Source organism: Theropithecus gelada, chromosome 10, assembly GCF_003255815.1.
Source record: "Theropithecus gelada isolate Dixy chromosome 10, Tgel_1.0, whole genome shotgun sequence".
Lineage (NCBI taxonomy): Eukaryota > Metazoa > Chordata > Mammalia > Primates > Cercopithecidae > Theropithecus > Theropithecus gelada.
Genome location: NC_037678.1, coordinates 7,061,286 through 7,085,053, shown reverse-complemented (window position 1 = coordinate 7,085,053; position 23,768 = coordinate 7,061,286). Strand labels below are relative to the sequence as shown.

Here is a 23,768-nt window from a genome sequence, read left to right as displayed (position 1 = left end):
ATCATGGCTCCCAACTGTCTTCCAGTCTAAGACAGTTTCTCCATATTTCCTTGCTTTTTCTGACCTTGGAAGTTTTGAGGAGTGCTGGATGAGTATTTTGCAGACTGTCCTTCAGTTTGTGTTTGTCTGCCATTTTCTCATGATTAGTCTGGGGTTATGCATTTTCGAGAAAAATCCCATGGAGAGGAAGGTGCCGTCTCAAGCCATCCATCTAGGGTGACGCGAGAGGAGCAGGATGCATTCCTGGTGATATGCGTCTTGATCCCTTGGTTAAAGTGATGTCTGTGGGTTTCTCCACTGTAAAGATATTATTCCTCTTTAGCCACATTCAATTTGTTAGGAGCTAGCCACTAGGTCCAGCTCCACTCAAGGAGAGAGGAGTTAAGCCTCTCCTCCTGGAGGGAGGAACATCAAAGGATTTGTGGGCATCTGTTAGAACCAGCATGGTAATTAATCAATATTTCGGGGAGATGTTGTCAGGCCACGCCAATATCCCATTTCTCCTTCAAGTTTTGCCCACTCATTTTAGCAGCTGCCAGTCGATCTTGGCTTCAGCAATTGCCACTCTGGTACTCACGTGGTGACTTTCCGTTTCCTCATTCCTTCTGCATTTATCCTTTGGAATTCTTCTGTAAGGAAGATTTGCCCTCTTTCTGCTGTTTATGCACTAATCTCACTCTGAACTCATTATTCTTTAGGTTAGAAACTGATTCTATCATTATCTGTTTTGTTGCTTCAATGGTTGTAGCTTTGTCCGCTGGAAGCTCTGGCAAGTTGGTTCCTGATTCCTTTTGCTTATTAATTTTACTTCCTTACTTTCAGGCACTAGAAGATGTTCTAGGCTCCTCTTATATTTACCTTGCCCTGGCCTTGGAATCAGTCATTTGTCCAGAGAGTCCTAGCTCCTTTTACTTAGAAATTAAGATCTAGGGCCAGGTGTGGTGGCTTACGCCTGTAATCACAGCACTTTGGGAGGCCAAGTGGGCAGATCACTTGAGGTCAGGAGTTCAAGACCAGCCTGGCCAACATGTTGAAACCCCGTCTCTACTAAAAATACAAAAAAATTAGCCAGGTATGGTGGCACACGCCTGTAGTCCCAGCTACTCGAGAGGCTGAGTCAGGAGAGAATTGCTTGAACCTGGGAGGCAGAAGTTGCAGTGAGCCAAGATTGTGTCACTGCACTCCAGGTTGCGTGACAGAGTGAGACTCCATCTCACAAAAAAAAAAAAAAAAAAGATCTGGGTGGTAGGTGTGCTGGTTGCAACTTGTGGCATCACTGCTTCTAGGCCTTCTCAGAGACAGAGCATATTTAGTGTACTAACCCATTTATGCACACATATTTATCTATCTCTACCTCTATCCAACCACCCACCCATCTCTCTGTCAACCTATCATCTATCAATTATCTACCCCATCTCTCCATCCCTGTCTCCCTATCAATAGACATTAATTCCTACTGATAGCCCCACCTCCCATCCTGACCCAACAATGCAATCTCAGCAATGCAACTGATTCTTGCCTTTCTACCTTGTTCATCTGTAACTTATTATTATTATTTTTATTATTATTATTATTGTTATTATTATTTGAGACAGGGTCTCACTCTGTCACCCAGACTGGAGTGCAGTGGTATGATCTCAGCTCACCACAACCTCCACCTCCTGGGCTCAGGTGATCCTCCTGCCTCAGCCTCCCAAGTAGCTGGGACTACCTATGCACACCACCACACCTGGCTAAGTTTTGTATTTTTTGTAGAGATGGGATTCCGCCATGTTGTCCAGGCTGGTCTCAAACTCCTGGGCTCAAGAGATCCATCTGCCTCAGCCTCCTAAAGTGCTGGAATTACAGGCGTGAGCCACTGTGCCCTGTTGCTTATTTGTAACTTTTTTCTTTGACAGTGGATGGTAAGAAGCCTGGCTCCCACAATTACAATTTACTTGTGGATTTGTCCATTCCTAACATACCTACAGTCTATTGCTCATCTTACCCTCGTGAGAAGCAGTTTCCAACCAGAGTGCAGTGTCCACGTGCAGGCTTTTCATCTTCAGCTTTATGAAGTTATCGTGGTCAGTTCCTCCCCCATTGCCTTTCTGTATGGCTATGTCATCTGTTTGTTATGTCATCTGTTTGTAATACAGTTAGATTACTTTGTCCCTGGTCTGCATTCCATCCTGGGATCCCCTGATCTACTGGCTGATTACTTATTTGCATAAAGTGACGTTCATTCTTCATTGTTTACTGTCATATGGGTTTTGACAAATGCATACAGTCTGGTATCCATTATACGATCATGGAGGACAGTTCTTCCATCACCCTAAAAATCCCCCTTTTCAGTCCCTGTGTGGTCAAACTGTCCTACCAGCCATGAATGAGTATTCCTACTGGTTCATATCATCACCAGAATTTGAGCTTATTATTTTAAAAAATTGTAGCCATTTGAGTGTGCATGTGGGTGTTTCACTGTGGTTTTAATTTCTATTTTCCTAATGACTAATGATGTTGAACATCCTTCATGTGCTTATCATTCACATCTATTCATTTGTGGGAGTCTGTTTAGATCTTTCATCTCTTTTTAAAAAAATCAGATTGTTTTCTTGCTGTTGAGTTTTAAGAGTTCTTTATATTCTGGATACAAGTTTTTTTTTCTCCCAGTCTGTGGGTTCTCTTTGTACTCTTTTAACAGTGTCTTTCTTGGAGCAAAATTTAAAAATTCTGATATAGTTCAATTTATCCATTTCTTCTTTTACAGCTTGTGCTTTTGGTGTCATATCTAAAAATCAATTTCCCATCTCCAAACCCAAGGTCATGTAGATTTTCTCTCATGCTTTCTTTTAGGAGTTTTCTATAGTTTTATGTTTTACATTTAAGTATATGCTTTTTTTTTTTTTTTTTTTGGAGTCTTGCTCTGTCACAGGCCGGAGTGTAGTGGCATGATCTCGGCTCACTGCAACCTCTGCCTCCCAGGTTTAAGTGATTCTCCTGCCTCAGCCTCCCAAGTAGCTGGGACTACAGGTACCACTATGTCCGGCTAATTTTGTACTTTTAGTAGAGATGGGGTTTCACCATATTGGTCAGGCTCTAATTTTTGTATTTTTAATGGAGATGGGATTTCGTCATGTTGGCCAGGCTGGTCTTGAACTCCTGACCTCAGGTGATCCGCCTGTCTCGGCCTCCCAAAGTGTTGGGATTACAGGTGTGAGCCACCGCACCCGGCCAAAAACTGAATATTTTAAATACTATCATTTGGCAACTGTGGAAGATCCCGTCCCCTCCCCCTTCAATGCCCTGCAAGGATTTGTTGCTGCTCTTTGTTGTAGTTGGTTTTGTTTGTTTAGTGACTTTTCCATGTGAATTCTTTAAGGTCTGCATTCTCTGTCATGTGTGGCCACTGAAGTTTCCTTTCAGTTATTAGCTTGGTGGTCAACTGATGATGAGACAGAGGTTTCCTTAAACGCTTGGAACCAATACATTTTTCGGTCTCGCTCACACCTGTAATCCCAGCACTTTGAGAGGCTAAGGTGGGCAGATCACCCTCCTGTAGACCATCCTGGCCAACATGGTGAAACCCTGTCTCCACTAAAAATACCAAAATTAGCTGGCTGCGGTGGCATGTGCCCGTAATCCCAGCTACTCGGGAGGCTGAGGCAGGAGAATCGCTTGAACCCGGGAGGTGGAGGTTGCAGTGAGCTGAGATCGCACCATTGTACTCCAGCCTGGGTGGGAAAAAAAAAAAAAAAGCCACAAGTCTTGCCAACGCTCAGCTACTTTTCTTGAATAAGTGCCCCTTCGGTTCCTGCAAGCCTTTGGGTAATTTCTACAGTTCTCAAAAAAGTTGATCCTGACCATTGTTGCCAGTTTTCTTGCTGTTTTGGAGGAAAGAACTTTTGGAGGGCCTTCCTCTGCCGTTTCTGCTGATGTAACCTTCATGATTCCTTTATCTCCTCTATTCACTTGTTAATTTTACCTTTTGCAAGTATATTTTTAAAAGTATATTTTTGGTGGTTGCTCTATGGTTTATAAATACATTATAAAACAATCTGTCTTCAATTATATCATATTGCTTCACATGCAGTATGAGAACCTTTTAACAGTACACTCTGAATTCCTTCTGCCCATCCCTTGTGCTTGTTGTTGTACTTTTAAATCTGGAGTAAACACATAATATACTGTGACAGATTTTGCTTTAGATGGCTAACTTTTAAAATAATTTCAGGCATAAATATATTTTATTTTACCTTCGATTATATCACTTCTGATACTCTTCATTTCTTTGATCCAAATTTCTAACTCAATCATATTCCTTCTGCCTGTAGAACGTCCTTTAAATTTTTTTTTTTTTTTTTTTTTTTTGAGACAGAGTCATGCTCTGTCACCCAGACTGGAGTGCAGTGGTGCGATCTCAGTTCACTGCAACCTCTGCCTCCTGGGTTCAAGAAATTCTCCTGCCTCAGTCTCCCAAGTAGCTGGGAGCACAGGTGCCCACCATCATGCCTGGCTAATTTTTGTATTTTTAGTAGAGATGGGATTTCACCATGTTAGCCAGGCTCATCTCAAACTCCTGACCTCAAGTGATCCACCCACCTTGGCCTCCCAAAGTGCTGGGATTACAGGTGTGAGCCACTGTGCCCGGCCTAAAATTTCTTTTATGGTAAGTATGCCGTCAGTCAGTTCCTTCAGTTTTTGTGTGCCTAGAAAATCCAATGTTTCTCTTTATTTTTTAAAAGTATGTTGCTGGTTACAAAATTTGAGCTTGATGATTTTCTTTCAGCACTCTGAAAATGTTATTCCATTGTCTGTTGGCTAGCACGGTTTCGAGGAAAAGCATGCTGTAATTCTTATCCTTGTTCCTCTGTAGGTCATGTATCTTTTTTCTCTGCCTTCAAAATTTCCTCTCTTTTTTGCAGTAATTTGAATATGATATTCCTAGGGGTGCATGCATTGTGTGTGTGTGTGTGTGTATCCTCCTAGGTTCTATATGCTTCTGTTCTCTGTAGTTTAGTGTTTGTAACTAATTTTGGAAAATCCTCTGCCATTATTTATTCAAATATTTCTTCTGCTCCACGTTCTCTTTCTTTTCCTCCTGAATTATGTGCATATTAGACTTTTTTTTTTTTTTTTTTTTTGACACAGATCTCATCGCTCTGTCACCCAGGCTGGAGTGCAGTGGTGCGATCTCGGCTCACTGTAACCTCTGCCTCCCTGGTTCAAGCAATTCTCCTGCCTCAGTCTCCTGAGTAGCTGGGATTACAGGCGCGCACCACTACACCCCACTGATTTTTGTATTTTCAGTAGACATGAGGTTTCACCATGTTGGTCAGGCTGGTCTTGAACTCCTGACCTCATGATCTGCCCACCTAGGCCTCCCAAAGCGTTGGGATTACAGGCATGAGCCACTGCGCCCAGCCCCATATTAGACCATTTAATACTGTCCCACAGCTCTTATATATTCTGCAATTTTTCCTCACTCTTTTTCTCTCTTCATTTAGGTTTAGATACATGCTATTGACCTATCTTCAAGCTCACTCATTCTTTCCTTGATTATGTAGAATCTACTGACAAGCCTGTCAAAGGCAATCTTCATCTTTATTACTATTTTTTTTTTTTTTCTAGCCTTTCTGGTTCTTACAGTTTTCATCTCTCTGCTGAAATTGTCTGGTCATGTGTTGTCTTTCTGGTCCATTAGAACTCTAACACGTAAACCGTTATTTAAACATTTTTCTAGTGGTTCCAAAATCTGTCATGTCTGAGTCTGATTCTTATGATTGCTTTGTCTTCTCAAACTGTGTTTTTATAATTGCCCTTGGTATACCTCAGAATTTTTTGTTGAAAGCCAGACATCTGTATAGCAGGGCCCAGCAAACTTGGAGGATCAGATGGTAAATATTTCAGTCTTTGAGGTCCACATACATGCAGTCAGTTGCACTTCTTGTTCTTTTCTTCCTTATTCTCATTCTTCTTCTTTCTCCTCCTTCTTCAACCCTTAAAAATGATGGACCCACAAGGCTGCTGAACAGGTTCAGACTAATTGTACTGACTTAGCGTCAGGAAGTCAGGAAAGCTTCGTGGAAGAGGTGGCTTTGAGAGTTTTGAAGGAAGATTCAGCATTTCCCGAGGAGTATGTGGAAGAATCTGCTGGTGCCAAGTGTGAAGATATGTAAGAGCCAGCATGGGGAAGCTGAAGTCCAGCACACAGGATGGGATCTGGGCACCCAGTTGGGGCCTCCAATGCTGAGGCAGGGCATATGGGCAGGGCATCCATCTGCCCCTCACCACTCAGCCCAAGTCCTGCACATCTATAGTCACTGGGCGCTGACACTGTCCTGTTCCTTATCCTGAGTCCTGCGCACCTGTGCTCACCGGATGCTGGCACTGTCCTGTCCCAGCCTGAGTCCCGCACACCTGTGCTCACTGAGCGCTGGCACTGCCCTGTCCCGGCCTGAGTCCCACACACCTGTGCTCACTGAGCGCTGGCACTGCCCTCTCCCGGCCTGAGTCCCGCACACCTGTGCTCACTGAGCGCTGGCACTGCCCTCTCCCGGCCTGAGTCCCGCACACCTGTGCTCACTGAGCGCTGGCACTGCCCTCTCCCGGCCTGAGTCCCACACACCTGTGCTCACTGGGTGCTGGCACTGCCCTATTCTTCATCCTGAGTCCCACACACCTGTGCTCACTGGGTGCTAGCACTGCCCTGTTCTTCATCCTGAGTCCCACACACCTGTGCTCACTGGGTGCCGGCACTGCCCTGTTCTTCATCCTGAGTCCCACACACTTGTACTCACTGGATGCTGGCACTGCCCTGTCCCGGCCTGAGTCCCGCATACCTGTGCTCACTGGATGCTGATACTGGCCTGTCCTCAGCCTGAGTCTGGCACGCCTGTGTTCACTGAGAGCTGACACTGCCCTGCCACTGGCCTGAGTCTCAGGCTGGTGCCCCCGGCCCTCACAGGCCTTCCTTATTCTGGACTGAAGCCTCTCACATGGGAACATCTGCTGCCCACATGCCCAGGTCCCACAGCAACGGTGACACATGTGGTCCCATCATTTCTACAGATGAGGACACTGAAGGGATGGGGCCTGGTACGAAGTCACACGGAGGAGCAGCTGGGGTCCAGGGCGTCTCTGCCCCGTAGCACTGCATGGCCCTGTTGATACGCCTACTCAGGGTCCCCTTCCCTTTCCCTGAACTTGGGGCTGCCTGAGCACCCCATTCCTCCTGCAGCAGTTCAGTCTGAAATGAGGAGGGAACTAAGGGCAGATGGAAACAAAGGTGACCCCAGGACACATTTTCCTGGAAATAGAAGGCCTGCATGGGCTGGGCGGGTGCCTCTCCTCCCAATCACACCCATCCAGTGCGCAGCCCACCTCAGGATGTGGCCTCATTTGGACCCTGTGCAGGGGTAGAGAAGGGGGCTTTGGTGGGCAAGGCCTGGGGCCCGGGCAGAGGGGAGGTGCTCCCCCCTGCACCCCTCTCCTGCCTGCTGCTCCCCAGTTCCTTGGATAACCTTCCAGAAGGCGGCAAACACTGCCTGTGTCTCTCAGCTGCGTCACAGTCCGTGAAGGCAGAGCGACTATTTTCAAACTTCTCTTGTCAAATCTGTCAGTTCCAAGGAAGGGCCCCCTCAGAACTGTCCCTGGTGGTGGTTACAGCCAGCGGCCACTAGGCTTGGGCTCAGGAAAGCGGAGGGAGGTCCAAAGCTCCAGGGGGTCTCACTGAGGCGTGAGTTTTCTTCGTGGAGTCAGGCTGGCCAGCGTCCCTGAGCAGGACAGGGATGGGGTGGTCTGTGCCTGTGCCCCTAGGAGCAGAGACACGGCCACCCTGACCGCAGCAGGGGGCTCAGATGTCCTCTGACCCAGGACCCAGGAAGCTGGGGGTCAAAGGAGGCAGCAGCCCTCGGGTAATGGGGTGCAGGGCCCCAACTGCCCTGGACTGGGGGAGGCACCCGGCAGGGGCCATGAACAAAACCTCCAGAAAGTCCAAGCTTTTAAGAATGTTAGCACTGGCCGGGCGAGGTGGCTCACGCCTGCAATCCCAGAACTTTGGGAAGCCGAGGTGGGTGGGTCAACTGAGGTCTGGAGTTCGAGACCAGCCTGGCCAACATGGCGAAACTCTGTCTCTACTAAAAATTCAACAATTAGCTACTCAGGAGGCTGAGGCAGGAGAATTGCTTGAACCCAGGGGGTGGAGGTTGCAGCGAGCCGATAGCACTACTTCACTCCAGCCTGGGCAAAAGAGCCAAACTCCGTGTTAAAAAAAAAAAAAAAAAAAAATGTTAGCATCAGTAATTCTTTTATAGTGTCAAGAATCATTCTTGCAAAGACTATTTGTTCAGATTAACAAGTGAGAGTGCCCAAGACACAGTGGTAGCACCTGGTGCCTGGAGAGCAAGTATCCTGTGTCAGAACCCAGGGCAGCCGTGCCTACCCCCGACCCAGAGAGAGGCGGGCTGGGCTTGGGCTTTGCTTTTTTGAAAATTCATGAAATCCCCAAATTATAGGATTTTATTAGTCTTGACACAGGCCCTGTGGCTGTCGTCCCGCTGCGTGCATGGCAGGGGTGTCTACTGGAGGAACGCCCGGAGGAAGTCATTGTAGGAAATTTTTGAAGACAGCGTCTTATCGTAATACTCCAGAATATGGAAGAACTCTTCCTCAGAGAGGTTGATGCTGTACTGTCTCAGGACCTGGAAGACACAGAAAAGGGGCCTCTGAGGCTCGTTTGGGGCCCTAGGTTAAGGAGGCAGGTTGCCAGGAAGGGGCTGGGGGACACGTCCACCTGGTCGCCAACCCCACTTCCCATGTCACCCTCCCATCTGTGCACTCTCTCTCTGCCCTCTCAACCTCTGCCCAAACAGGAAGCAGCCCCAGAGGGCAGCCCCGTGTGCATCTGGGAGTGAAACGGGAGGGGATGGGAGGTGATTAAACCTTTGCCTCCCTGAGGGGCTGAAGGCTGTTCAACATGTTCAGACAAGGTTGATGGTCAGAGAGGTGGGGGCTCAAGGCGAGACCCGGCCATGCAGCTCTAACTTGGGGCGGGGTCTCAGGGTGCGCCCAGGCAGCGAAGGGCAGGGTCAGTGGGTGCTGAGTGCAGAGAATTGCTGTGATGAGACCATAACACAGCCTGGAGCAGAGCCTGCTGGTGGTAAACCCAATACTGACTGCTTCTTCCTCTTCAGTTACAGAGCCTGACTTTCTCCCAGGCTCCTGTGTGTCCAGCTAACCAGGAACATGTCTCAGCCTCTCTTGCATCTAGGTATGTTCTGGCCTGAGAAGCCAAGTAAGAATGTTATGTAGAACACCCACGAAGCCTCCTTTAAAGGAGAGGGGCATGCCCTTTTTCTCTCCTGCTTTTCTGCAGACTGCCTGGAATATGGCTGTGATGCCGGGGCTCCTGCAGCCACCTTGGACCATGAGGTGGCCTACAGGAAGGAAGCCAGGAGTTGAGAACAGCAGAGCAAAAATGTGGTGCCTGATGATTGTCCAGCCACCACACCAGTTCTGACTTTCCTACCTCTGGACTTCTTTTATGTGGGAGTGAAATAGACTTTCACCTTAAGCTGCTATCTTTTGCCCCATTATGTGAAGCTGAAACAAATCCTGACAGACCCTCATAATATATAAAGATGAGGTCACACATTTCCTATCCATATTTGCGTTATAACTTGTTTTCAGGAGGAGACTGGAAAATGGGCTAAATGGCCCAGAGATCCCATGGGGCTGAGGTCAGCGGGCCTGGCTGTTGGGCCCCATGGGATGAAGGCAGAAAAGGAAGCTGAGCCTGGTGTCTGAGACAGCCCCTCAATTACACCATCTGATCTGCGACTCTGTGGAGGGCAAGGTTTCTTTTGCCCCCTTCCCAGCACCACACCCGAATTCCTGGGAAGGTGCCAGAAGGGAATAACAGAACCTGCCCGCCTTCCTTCCTTTCTTTGCATGGGGCATAGGGAGGCTCCCTGACTGACATTTATACTTAACCCCGAAGGAAAGAGCAACATGAATGTGGATTGGAAAACCACTGCAGGGCGTTTGTTAGGCTAGAGGGGTGGGACATGGAGGGCACCCAGGGACATCGAGACAGATGCCCAATCGTGGAGCCCCACTGTGCACTGCAGGGGTAGGGCTCACTTTGCAGGCCCCTTGGGAGGTCCAACATAGGTCAGAGATGCTCTTCAGAGCCTGCAGGAGAGCCCAGATGTGGGGTGAGGGCTCGGAGCAGTAGCAGCAGCAGTGATGGTTCCTGAAGGAACCTGGGCTCAGGCACTGACCCTGAGGAGCTGGCCATGGAGGTATGGGGCATCCATGCAGGGCTCCAGAAACCTTTGGGAAGCAGAACCCGAGGTCTGAAGGTGAGAGGCAAGTGGACTCAGGCCTGGGTAACTTGGGGGTCCCAGGGAAGTGAGATCTGAAACAGCCAGGTCACACCGGGCCTTCGACAGGGGTTGGAGGGTTCCCCATTAGAAATTTCTGGCCACTGGCATTTGGCAGCTGCTCCCTGCAGAGGCACTGAGCGTAGAGCTGTGCTCACCGTCCTGAAATCTGCCACGCTTAGCAGCCCCGTTCCAGCCTCATCATAGCTTTTGAACGTGCGACGCATTGGCCTCCAGCAGTGCACAATTTTGGGCTGAATACGCAGCAGAGCAGAGTAAAAAGATGACGTCTCAGCGCCGGCGTCTTTCTAAACACAAGACAAGAAGGGGTGAGGAGGGAGCTTGCGAACGGGAGGATCGGGGTGGGCTCCTCCTCGCCTCTGCCTCACCCAGCCCTGCTCTGTCTTCATCTCCCCACCTGCTCCACTGGCTCTCAGTCTAGGAGGGAGCCTGCCAGCAGAACTCGTAACAGATGTGCACCAGCCCCCTGACCACTACGCGTCGATGTGTGGGCTGTTTAAAAACATGTATTAAGGCCGGGCGCGGTGGCTCAAGCCTGTAATCCCAGCACTTTGGGAGGCCGAGACGGGCGGATCACGAGGTCAGGAGATCGAGACCATCTTGGCTAACACAGTGAAACCCCGTCTCTACTAAAAAATACAAAAAACTAGCCGGGCGAGATGGCGGGCACCTGTAGTCCCAGCTACTCGGAAGGCTGAGGCAGAATGGCGCAAACCCGGGAGGCGGAGCTTGCAGTGAGCTGAGATCCGGCCACTGCACTCCAGCCCGGGCGACAGCGCGAGACTCCGTCTCAAAAAAAAAACAAAAAAAAACAAAAAAAAAACATGTATTAAATCAGCCATCTCATTTACACCTCCCCACCGGCAACCCGGAAAGAAGGCAGGTCTCTATCCCCACTTTACAGACTGAGAAATGGAGACTCAGGAGGTAAAGTGACTTGGGCTTTGACCCCAACACACTTCAGGCCACACCACCTCTCAGAGAAAGCAAGGAGATGGCCGGGCAGATACTGGCCAATTTGAAAATAGTTTGGGCCGGGCACGGTGGCTCAAGCCTGTAATCCCAGCACTTTGGGAGGCCGAGTCGGGTGGATCACGAGGTCAGGAGATTGAGACCATCCTGGCTAACCCAGTGAAACCCCGTCTCTACTAAAAAACACAAAAAACTAGCCGGGCGAGGTGGCGGGCGCCTGTAGTCCCAGCTACTCAGGAGGCTGAGGCAGGAGAATGGTGTAAACCTGGGAGGCGGAGCTTGCAGTGAGCTGAGATCTGGCCACTGCACTCCAGCCTGGGTGACAGAGCGAGACTCCGTCTCAAAAAAAAAAAAAAAAAAAAAAAAGAAAAAAGAAAATAGTTTGAGGAAAAAAAGAGATTTCAGTCTAGTTTTCTAGTAGGTTATTAAAATGAACAGTGTTAAAAAAAATCACAAGGTTGTAATTATATCTAGTAATTAGAACACTACACTGTGATTACTTCATTTAGGTGCTATTAGATTGAAAACAAGATATTTGAACATGATTTAGCCCCAATGTGTTTGAATATCACAGAGGTGAACGGTAGGCAACAATGCGTAACACATCTTGGGAAAGTTGAATTTTAACACAACACTACGTAAGACAGGGTTAAGCTGCTTTCATTTTTCTACATCATTTGGCACCTATGATGTGAGCTTCCCAGGTACCCACGGTTTCATGAGCTGCCAATATGCCCTGATCCACAGGTGGGGAAGAGAGGGTGTGGGACTCCTACACCTAGTTTTCATCACAGTGATCACAGAGCAGGACCACCAGCCTGGCCAGAACCCCCACCTTTGACCCACCTTGTAGGGAGGGGCAGCGCTCAAGCTGCCTTTCCCCCGAGGACATCTTTCGGCTGCCTAATGGGGTGCAGAAAGCTCCCAAATTACCAGAAAATGAAGTCAGCTTTTTAACTTCTCTGCAGGGAGACATTTGACCTGACCTCCACACTTACATGGTGGCGGCCTTGGCAGCTGCCAGAGGGGACGAGGGCTGTGACCAGGACCATGTTGGGGCCTACTCTCTCCTGGAAAGCGTTCAATCTCAATCCACAGTTCTCAATCCACGCCAGCCTGGTGCAGGGATTTGAGGAGGGGGCGGGGTGGGAGGACTCTTCTGAACCACAGAGTGGTGTCTTGGGAGGGGTGCGGGGAGAGGGCTGCAGTCTCTGTGGGCTGACCCACAGCACCTAAAACGACCCCACTCGGACCCCAGCCTTGCAGGGTTGCTGAGGACGGACAGTGCGGCTGAAAGCCGGGGGCTGGGTGGCCCCTTTCACTGGGGAGGGCTCAGAAGGGGGCGCTGGTGTGCTCTTCCGCAGAAGCCCACGCGCCTCCTAGCGAGCCCTTAGAGCCCCACACATCTTCAGAAGGAGAAACTGAGGCCCAGAGAGGTGGAGGAAGGCTGGAATTGATGGAGGCCTTGCAGGCCATGCGTCTCCATATTCTCCACATTCTTGACTCCCGTGAGGATGGAATGGGGATAGTCTTTTCTCTGTGCACAGAAGAATTGAGCTGGCAGAACTGTCTTAAGTCATCTTCTTTTTTTTTTTGTAAACTTGGTCTTACCTTTTGATACTAGCTCCTGTTTGTCTAAACTAGAAGCTAGGCTAAGACAGAACCTGATTTTGCACAAAATTGCAAGTCTAGCTGTGAAGAAACTTTCTGCATGGCCTCTACCTAACTTTGGCTGGATTAACCCACTCTCCATTCCCTAGAGTCCTGCCACTGTGGCCCAGGCAGGCGTGGCCCTTGGGTGGGGTGAGTGGGAGGGGGGCAGGTGGGGAGTGGGGCCAGGTGGGGGCAGGACCAGGGCTGTCAACCCCACACTTCTGGTCCCTCCAGCTGGGTCATAAGGTGGTCGGAATCAGCTGTGTTTGTTCCTCAAATCAACAGCACCAGATGTACTTGTACTTGTTATTTAATTCAACGTAACCCAATTCAGTGTTAATTCAGTACTAAAAACACGTTTTGGCTTCGTGTTTTGGAAGGGCTGGAGCTGATGCCGTGACGGCACTGGGTGTGGGTTTCAATTGTGAAATTGAAGGTAAAAATCTAGAAGAACTGTGAACCCTACAGCTGCCCTTTAAGTGGCTTTAGGTGTTCATTCCTCTTCAAAGAAACAGAAAGAGAAAACTGTAGAGGATGCATGGTGGGTGTAGTTTCCACCGAAAATGATGACGAGAGACGCCATCCACCACACACACTCAGAGGAAAGGGTCTGGCCCCATCTCAAATGGCTGGTAGATGCAGACCCTTTTAGTTCCAATGTTGACCAGTGCTGTGACCCACCCCACCCCTCACTTTGTCTTTTGGGTTAACTGACCAGGCACTGCCTCCAGGGCGCTGTATGAGACTTTGGTCACACAGATGCCTCTGGGAAGAGCCCCATAACCAGGTGTCTGCCACCTGAACAGCTGGAAAACCTGGGATCTAGACTACTGCTTTCCATTCTGGGCCCTCCAGACCCTTATAGGGTTCTAAAAGGAGAGGAAGAAAATCTTAAATTACTTCCAAGAAGGTACATTTCTGAGCTGTTTTCAGTATCCCCAAAGCCTGGTAGAGGCCTTGTCTTTATCGCAGCCCTTGCCTCCCAGGTGCGAGCCCCCAGCACACAGGCTTTGGGCCTTGGGCCCCCTTCAACTGACCCTGGCTGTCCCATGCTGACCTGACAACTGCCTGGCCCTCTTTAAGTGATGGAGGAAATGGGGTGACTAAGTATTGCTCATGTATCACATGCGAATAGAGATCATCTGAGTAGGGTCTATGGGCAGGTGACAGCAGGGCCGGGGACATTTCACAGATGAGTCCCGGCTGGAAGCAGGGCTGGGCTGGGCTGGGCTCTAGCTTCCTAGAGTCTCTTGAGTCCACCTTTTCTGTGAAGCTAGGTGATCTGCAAGTGCAATGAATTACCAAAAACGGGGCTGGGTGTGGTGGCTCATGCCTGTAATCTCAGCACTTTGGGAAGCTGAGGTGGGTAGGCTGCTTGAGCCCAGGAGTTTGAGACCAGCCTGGGCAACATGGCACAACTCTGTGATATGGCTTGACTCTGTGTCCCCACCCAAATCTCATCTCAAATTGTAATCACCAGTTGTCAAGGGAGGGACCTGGTGGGATTGGATCATGGGGGAGGTTCCCCCTTGCTGTTCTTGTGAGAGTGAGGGAGTTCTCATGAGAGCTGATGGTTTTAAAAGTATTTGGCAGTTCCCACTTCACTCTCTCTCTGACTTGACACCATGTAGGACATGCTTCCCTCCCCTTCACCTTCTGCCATGGTTGTAAGTTTCCTGAGGCCTCCCCAGCCATGTGGACCTGTGAGTCAATTAAACTTCTTTCTTTTATCAATTACCCAGTCTCAGGTAGTATCTTTACAGCAGCGTGAAAATGGACGAACACATCCCATCTCCACAAAAATACAAAAATTAGCTGATTGTGGTGGCTTGTGCCTGTGGTCCTAGTTAGTTGGGATGCTGAAGCAGGAGGACCACCTAAGCTGGGAGTTCGAGGCTGCAGTGAACCGTGAACCACTGTTCTCCAGCCTGGGCGATAGAGTAAGACCCTATCTTGAAAAAAATAAAAATAAAAAAATAAAAATGAAAGCGCCCCTTTCCTCCTGGCCCCACATTTCCCGCGGGTGGGCAACATACCATTTTGTGTGCGTTCTGGATCTTCATCCTCTGCATCAGCGAGCTTTCCTTTGCTTTCAGCAGGAGGACACAGCTCTGAATGAAGTCGCAGTATGCAAATTTCCCGTTGTTCTTTAAGTCGTATTTTATAATGAGCTGCTGACACTCCTCTTTGCTTATGTCCAGGTTGAATTTCTCCACAAGAGCTACAGAGAAAAATGGCAGTTTAACTGGTGGCGATTCATTCATTCTTCACTCATTCATTCAACACTTGCTGAGGCACCTTCTCTGCTTCAGGTCCTGGCTTGGTCCTCACATCAAAGAACTCCCGGTTGGTGGCTGGACATACGTGGAGACAGACATGCGACAAACTAAGTGCTGCAGGGAGGGGGCCCTGAGTCCCACTGGCCCACACTGTCCTGTGTTTGCATGGTCACAGCTTATGGACAGAGACTACGGGAGCTACAACCAAAGCGCAGAGAGGTAGGTGAGGGGCCGTTCTCCACCGACTCAGGGCAGAGCCAGGTGTGCGAGGAGCAGGGGAAGGTTCCCTGAGCTCTTAGTGAGCATGGCCAGGGCTGGACTGTGGGGAGGGAATTCCGACTCGGCCCTATGACCAAGCATTTCCTAACAGCACCGGAGACAAGCTCTCTAGTGTCTGTTATGCCAGGCAAATTCCCGCTTTAAGTTTCCATTCCAATGATGATCTAAAAATACATAAAACTTATTCTGGATACAGGGACCACCTTTAGGAGATAACAGCTGTGCAGCCGCAGGGGCTGAGTCTGGCTTTCTGAGCAGGTGCATGTGGATACTCCACGGGGAGTGCTGAGGGTTGCCGGGAGGCTGGCCCACCGGAACCTCTGAACAGCAAGGCTCACACCCCATGCTTGGCACTCATCCTCGTGCCGCATTCTCCTGCCAGTTGTAAAGACAACACTTCTCTGGGAGTGACAACTCATAATGGAAGGAGGCTTATGTAAAATAAGATTTGAGTCTAAGTTTCATAGACTAGACTTTGCTTTGACATCCTGAAAGAACAGAGTGTCAGGGAATGGAATGCCGTGTGAGTTGTTGAGGCAAATGAGGAAGGCCCGCGGAAGCCAACTCCAGGCAAACGACACCTGCATGCCAAGCCAGGCCAAGAGAGGCTGCTGCACGTTCTAGAAGCAGAGGTTTCTTTGCCCTTGCACAGAGGGAAGTGGCAGCAGATCATGGTGCCCTCCGGGACACAGCGGGGGCCCACGGAACCCCAAGGAACTGGCCCATACATGCCTCTGATGCTCCGACTCACAGAAGGCCATCAGCAGTGAGGAGAACATACAGAATGACCTTTGGAAAGCAGTTGGCTTTTTTTTAACGGTACTGAATTTTGGATGTGTGACTAACGTCTGACAAGCCTATCACAATAACCGAGTGGGGGCTGAAATGAGTTCATGGTTAAAAAGAAAAAACCAGCAATAGCAATAAGGACAGTGACACAGTGAAGGCTTATCACTCTCAAAATCAAAGAATTAACTAAAAAAAAGGGGGGAACTCCAATGCATACAACAACCAACATGCGTGTTTTGGCTTCAGCAAAACATGTTACATTAAATCAGTGGAACAACATTTGAATATTACTGATTTCAGATTTTTTATACTTAATTTCCAAGTGTTTTTTTTTAATAGGTTCTAACTTAAAGAGTTTACACTTGGTTTCATTTGTGCATTTTAAAGCCATGATTATGATAAATGTAATTTATATTAATATTGGAAGCTCTCAAAGAAAACATTTTCCTTTAAAAGGAGTCTGTATATTAGTCATGTATGAGGGGAGCTAAAAAGCCAAGGAGTGACATGGTCAGATGTATTTTCCCATAATGTAAATGTTGCATCAACAAGATGTAACTGGGCCAGGTGCGTTGGGTCACACCTGATCCTAGCACTCTGGGAGGCTGAAGTGGGCAGATCACTTGAGGTCAGGAGTTTGAGACCAGCCTGGCCAACACGGTGAAACCTGTCTCTACCAAAAAATACAAAGACAGTCAGGCATGGTGATGCATGCCTGTAATCCCAGCTACTTGGGAGGCTGAAGTAGGAGAATCACTTGAACCCAGAAGACAGAGGTTGCAGTGAGCTGAGATCATACCACTGTACTCCAGCCTGTGTGACAGTGAGACCCTGTTTCTAAAACAAACAAATAAACAAAAAAAAAAACCCCAAAACAACAAAACAACAAAAAACAAAAAAACCAAGATGCAACATTTACTGGAAGTATAAATCCCACTGGTTTAATTTTCAAAGTTTATGAAAGGATACATGCTGAAAAACAAAACAACATCAAAGAGTGGATGTTGATGGGAATGGAGCCCCAGGAGTGTCCCCTTCATCTCGCCCTCCTCCACCTTTTCCATTTCCTTCTGCAGTCAGAGTCTGTGAACATTCACACTCTGCCCAGGGTGGCAACCACTGTGATTTCCAAAGCTCAGAGTTCGTGCAGCGCTGACTTTACCATGCAGATGGGCCCCCTGCTGGGAGGGCCGGGTGGTCGGAATCCTCCTCCCTGGGCACCTTTGTTTAGTCAACTGCGCAGCCCACCCAGAAGTTCCCACGGGTTTCCTGTTCTGCTGCTCCCTGGCCTGCACCCGGGTGTGGCTTTGTGCCCAGTGGGAACAGCCTCTTGCCACAGGGGCTGACGACATATCACCAAGGGGATAGAATCAAAACGAACCCAGGAACTCGGAGGCGCTGATGTCCCCCTGTCTGGCCACGTCCTTCTCCTTGCATTCTTTCAGGAGCTGGCGCCAGCAGCCCTGGATTCTCTTCCGGAGCCTGCTCTCTATGGGATCACAGTTCTGCAAGGGCGGAGTGCCCGGGATCGCAGTGGTGCTCGCTGCAGTCTAGCAGGGAAGAAAAGAAAAGGCTCTTTTCACTTAAGATTTAAAACGGAAGTCATCAAAAATACCTCACTACCTCCAGTTTTGAGGTTCACAATTTTAGAGGCAGAATTAGCCCAGAAATAAAATGAAGAATAAAACATAGATGATGATTTTACAACGTAGCTTTTATTTCCATTGGTGGGTTATATGTACTTGTGCCAAGCCATAATAAGCAAAATAATTTTGGAAATAACCACATAGCTAAGGTTCAAATCTACACAGATATGATGTAAACATATTCCTGGTGTGTGTGTGTGTGTGTGTGTGTGAGAGAGAGAGAGAAGTGACAATGGTATATTTTTCACTAGTGGAAGGGTCTTATCCAAGAAAGGGATTTACTTGTTGTGGGCACGAGATATCCAATCTGTAAACATTCACAGAATATCTGTTATTTTGACATTATGTGGACCGAGTACGAGGTCGTTCTTTGCTTTATTGTATTTTCTGTTTAAAAACAAGGGAGTGGATCTAATCTAGCCCAGGTTTTTCTCCTGAAGGCCCCCTTGACAAGCGGTTATCTAAATTAGTAACTTATGCAATTCAATTGGATTCCTGGTTTTTCTCCCAAATCCCCAAGCCTCCTGCATCTCAGTTGATAATTAGGTCCTTATTCCAGTTGCTCAGCCTGAACCCTCAGAAGTCTTGCTTGACTCTCCCTCACCCTCTCCATCCCACATCTGATCCCTCAGGAAATCCTGTTGGCTCTACCTTGAAGATACATCCAGAGTCTCCCCAGCACCCCATCCCAAGCCACCATCGCCTCTGTTAGACCTCCTCACCGACCCCCACACCCAGCATCTAGAGTGTTTTTTTTGCTTTTTTGTTTTTTTTTTTGAGATGGAGTCTCGCTCTGTCACCCAGGCTGGAGTGCAGTGGTGCAATCTCGGCTCACTGCACCCTCCGCCTCCTGGGTTCACAACATTCTCCTGCCTAGCCTCTCTACAGACACCCACCACCATGTCTGACTAATTTATGTATTTTTAGTAGAGATGGGGTTTCACCATGTTGGTCAGGATGGTATTGATCTCTTGACCTCGTGATCCACTCGCCTCGGCTTCCCAAAGTGCTGGGATTACAGATGTGAGCCACTGCGCCCAGCCCCAGAGTGTTCTTTAAAGAGTCCCTCAGATTATGTCACTTTGCTGCTTAAAAACAAGCAAAGGCTCCATACCCCTCAAGTGAATGCCAAAGTCCTCATCATAGCCTCCAGGCCTCCAGCCTCCTACTGTTGCTGTAACAGATTTCCATGAATTTAGCGGCTTAAAACAACACCAACTTATTATCTTTACAGTTCTGGAGGTCAGAAGTCTGAATTGGGTCTCACTGAACTAAAATCAAGGTGTCCAGAGGCTTCCCACACTCCTTGGCTTGTGGCCCCTTCCTCTCTCTCCAAAGCCAGCAGCGTTAAGTGGAATCTTTCTCAGATTGCATCTCTCTAACCCTGAGCCTTCTGCCTCTGGATTCCCAGTTAAAGACCCATGTAATTACCCTGAGCCCACCTGCATACTCCAGGATAATCTCCCCAAAGCCAGCTGATTAACAACTTCAGTTCTGTTTGCTACCTTAACTTCCCTGGCCATGTAAGACAACAGTCACAACTTCCAAGGATTAGGACACAGGCATCTTTGGGGTGCTCCTGACCCCCTTCCTTCTGCTCTACCTACCGCCTTTTAATGTAATACTTATGCATACTGCTTTTCTTGCCTATTATCCCCTAAAAGAACACAAACTCCACAAGAGCAGGAAGCTTAGTTCATTCTCAGCTTTAGAAAATACCCAGCACACAGTAGGTGTGCAACAAACTTGCATGGAGTTAATGAGAATGGACTAGCCAAGGTCAAGGTCACGCACAAGGATGGTGGCTTCATGTGCATGGTGTGGCATTCTCTCAACCACCCTGTCCTGAGACGTTGCCATCCCTTCCTGCAGACAAGAAAAGAGCCTTGGCGAGCCTAGGCACCTTCCTCCATCCCAGGCCTGGGGTGGCTCAGCCAGGGCTCCAGGCAGTGTAATTTGACAGGCCTGGGCTTAAAATCAGGTCGCTCCACGTCCGAGGGACCAAGATCACACGAGAATGCCTCTTAGAGCCTCACTTTGTTCAACTGGAAAACGGGTATAACTTGCCTCAAGGGACGGCGGCCCGCAGATGACCACAGGGCTTTGCCTTCTGCACGGAGGTGCCGCCAGCACCACTGCACTGCCGCCAGGTGCCTCCTGCCCTGCTTCTCGCCCCCTTTCCCACCTTGCACCCACTCTTGCCTCCTTTCCATCCCACTCCTCCACCGTTCCTATCCCCACGTCTGCCCCCTCCCAGGGATTGGATGCTAAGTACCCGCCACTCAACGCCAGGCCACACCAGGGCCCCCGAAGTCCCTGTCCCAGTGGGATTTGTGGATGTGGCATGAGGCGGCCTGGGACACGGGGCAGGAAGGAGAACTCACACAGGGGTGACTCTGCGACTTTGACCCTGGTCTCAGCTCCTGATTGGGCAATGAGAGGGCAGATCTGATGCCTTCCGAGACGTCGGGGACACTGCTCCCTCTCTGGGCCGCGGCTGAGTCACCAGTGGCTGTTGGTGTGGCTGCTCTCTCGGAACTGAACCTGCTCAGGAAGTCCGGGTATTTCAGCCTCCCCTTGGCATTGACTGGCATCTCGTTCCAGAGTCTGTCAAACTGGAGAAGGAGCAGAAGTCATTTCTCAGGTGTCAGTGCAAACACAGGCAGCGTCGCACCTGTGCCAGAGAGAAGTGGGGCAGGCCGGCCTCGCAGGAGGTGAGCGCTCACGTGACTGGTGAAGAAGAAAATTTAAAAAATAAACGCCCATTTGGCCTTCGCTCGGTGGAGGCCTCAGGAAGACTCTGGAAAAGCAAAGACAAGAGGATTATTCATGGCTTCTGCAGGACATTTTTTAATTGAATTGGGCCCTCAGTGAGCACTTTAAGGCCATTAAATCTTGTGATTAGTCACAGTGCCTGAGCTGCAGTGTATTCGAACATTTGGGAGAAAATGCAAATCAGAGCCCCCACCCACCTTCGTCCCAGGGAAGCCCAGTCAGACTCATTTCTCACCCTTCCAGGTACACCTGACTTCTGCAAACAGCTCACCAGGTGACGCAGCCCTCAGCCCCTGTATTTGCATCCACGATTTATTTCACCCTAAGGGCAAAAAATGTCTTCACACAAGATGAAAAGGGAGGCATTTGGAAAACTAGGGAGCGGTTTATGGCTTTGTATTTTTGCTGTCTGATGCCACAGACTGTATCAAAACCACACACCATGCAGATAGAACAAAATGACTCAATGCATCCTAAACGGGCCATTTTGGTGACTGGAGGGCTTTCAGGGAGCCAAGAAGAAAGGCAACTCCTTCCTACTTGATTTTTGTACAGCCCCGAAAGCCCGACGGAGCCCCAGCCTCCAGCACAGCTGACGGAGAGGCAGCCTCCAGAGAGGTGAAGGGAGGCTCAAACCCTGGTTCCTTCCTTCCCATCCTGCGCTTTCCCCTGGAAGCCCGGGCTCTGCCAGAAACAGCTACTTCTGGGTCTCCACTGGGGTTTTCCAAAGCAAATTAGAGTGACTGTCTTGGGCTTGATTTGAATCCTCAGAAGAGCAGGGAGGGGTACGGAAGTTGGGGTTGGAGGGGTGCAAAGTCAGAAAGGTTTAGTTTGGGACAAGGTTCTCAATTTATCTTTTTACTTTTTATTTAGAAATAACTAGAGACTTGCAGGAGGTGACAAGGACAGTACAGTGAGGTCCCTGCACCCTTCCTGCAGTTGCTCCCAAGGCTCTGTCTTAAGTGAAAACAGCAGAACCAGGAGGTGGGCATGGGCGCAGTGCAGGGGCAGTCTGACGTCATTTTACTACACGTGTAGATTCATGCTGATTGCATTCTGACCAACGAGGAAAAACCATTCAGTGGGGAAGTGAGGGGACCTTGAGGATGTGACTTCAGCATCTCAGACCTCACCAGCGCCAAGTGCGGTAACCCGCCAGACAGGAATCAGCTCCGCTACCTCTGTGAACTCCAGGGCCATTGGCCAAAACCACTGGGCAGACAGCCCCCCTGACACCTTCCCTCGTGGTGCCGAAACCGCCTCTGCAGCTAGTCTCTTCCCCTACCGCTCCCGGCCTGGAAGCTCCCTGCAGGGTCCTCTGAGAATCAACTTTAAGTGTCAAACATCTGGCAAAGGGGCATACAGCAGGTGCTCAATACATGATACATGTTTGCTCACTGGCTGAAGTTCCTAAGAGACTCACAAGGTCAGACTGGTGAGACCCAGGGGAAGGATGCTTCAAGGTGAGAGCGATGGAAGGGGCGGAACCCTGTTCTGACCCCTTCTCCTGAGGCCCTCTCTCGGAGCAGAAGAGGACAAGCCCCGCAGGGGAGGACCCGGCAGCCTTGCGCCCTCCTGTTTGAGCTGGACTCGGAGCTGAGGAGGCGGAAGATCATGCCGTGAAGGATAAACACCAAGGGAGGTCGGTGTGTGTGTGACAAATGCCGTGAAAATGAAGCTTGGCGGGAGACAATCCCAGGGCTCCCACCTAAGGACCTCCTCTTCTAACAGGGTGGCTGGGGCTGGCCAACTCCCTAATTAAATTCTGTGGTGCAGGCTGGGTGCGGTGGCTCACGCCTGTAATCCCACCACTTTGGGTGGCCGAGGCAGGAGGATCACCTGAGGTCAGGCATTTGAGACCAGCCTGGCCAACAGGGTGAAACCCCATCTCTACTAAAAATACAAAAATTAGCTGGGCGTGGTGGTGGGAGCCTTTAAGTCCAGCTACTCAGGAGGCTGAGACAGGAGAAGCGCTTGAACCTGGGAGGCGGAGGCTGCAGTGAGCCAAGATCACGCCATTGTACTCCAGCCTGGGCAACAGAGTGAGACTCCATCTCAAAAGAAAAAAAAAAAAAAAAAAAATTCTGCGGTGTAGAGGAGGCCATGAGGGACCACAGGAATCCTATTTTCCTGTTTTCACCCTATTTTAATTGAAGGGCCTCAGAATGGGAGGGTGGAGGAGGCATCACCGGAGGAAACAGCCCCTGGCCTGCACGTGGCCTCCAGTCTCCACGGAGGCACCTAGAACACCAGTGGGCCTAATGGTGCCAGGATGGGGGCTGACGGGCACCATGAGGCCGGACAGACACCAGGGAGACTGGATTCTGAAAAACTGCCAGCCAGTGAGCTTGACATGAAACGTGGGCAAGACACTGCTGGACTATGAAAGCGTCAAAAGCAAGTGAGTCTCATTAGTGTGGTGAGGTCTGTGCCTGCTCAATTGTCCCGTCTCCTTAAGCCACCAGCTGAACCCTGAGAAAGACACCACCATGGGTCCTGACTCTGCTTATGATGCAGAAAAGCAGCAAGAGAGGGCTGCTTGCCATCCACAGGACAACTCAGGCAACCTGCAGCCGCAGTACTTCCCGAGCCCATGAGTGCGGGCTCACAGGGAACCAAGGGAGGGACGGAATCCAGAGCTCCAGTCTCCAAGGACAGCCAGACATGCCACTGGCTCTCACCCCTGGCAAGGTGTGGGAGGAAGTGGCGGCAGTCACCGAGGAGGGGAGAAGAAGTCAGTTCATCTTGGAACAAATTCTGAAGGCCAGTGCAGGCTGCCGTGTCAGTCTAGGACAGCTGGGGGACCCAAGAACCAGGGCGACTCTCACCTGCCCACCGCCCTTCTCACGCCTCTGCCCCCTTCTCACACCTCTGCCCCCCCTTCTCACGTCTCTGCCCCCCCTTCTCACGCCTCTGCCCTCCTTCTCACGCCTCTGCCCCCCCCTCACGCCTCTGCCCCCCCTCTCACGCCTCTGCCCCCCGCCCTTCTC

General features: G+C 49.7%; 1 protein-coding gene across 4 annotated transcripts in view; it reads right to left on the bottom strand.

The window, feature by feature from the left end:
• Positions 1-8,461: 8,461 nt before the first annotated feature.
• Positions 8,462-23,768, bottom strand: part of EFCAB6 (EF-hand calcium binding domain 6) — a 313,426-nt gene continuing 298,119 nt past the window's right edge. For 3 of the 4 annotated variants that reach the window (XM_025399951.1, XM_025399953.1, XM_025399952.1), the window contains 5 exons: positions 20,388-20,618; positions 17,739-17,907; positions 15,047-15,231; positions 10,523-10,672; positions 8,480-8,681 (listed from right to left, as the gene is read on the bottom strand). In XM_025399951.1, coding sequence (XP_025255736.1) covers positions 8,559-8,681; positions 10,523-10,672; positions 15,047-15,231; positions 17,739-17,907; positions 20,388-20,618 — 858 coding nt within the window. In that variant the 3' untranslated portion in view covers positions 8,480-8,558. Of the gene's footprint in view, positions 8,682-10,522; positions 10,673-15,046; positions 15,232-17,738; positions 17,908-20,387; positions 20,619-23,768 lie in introns of all 4 variants that reach the window. The other variant, XM_025399955.1, reaches the window with a different exon arrangement.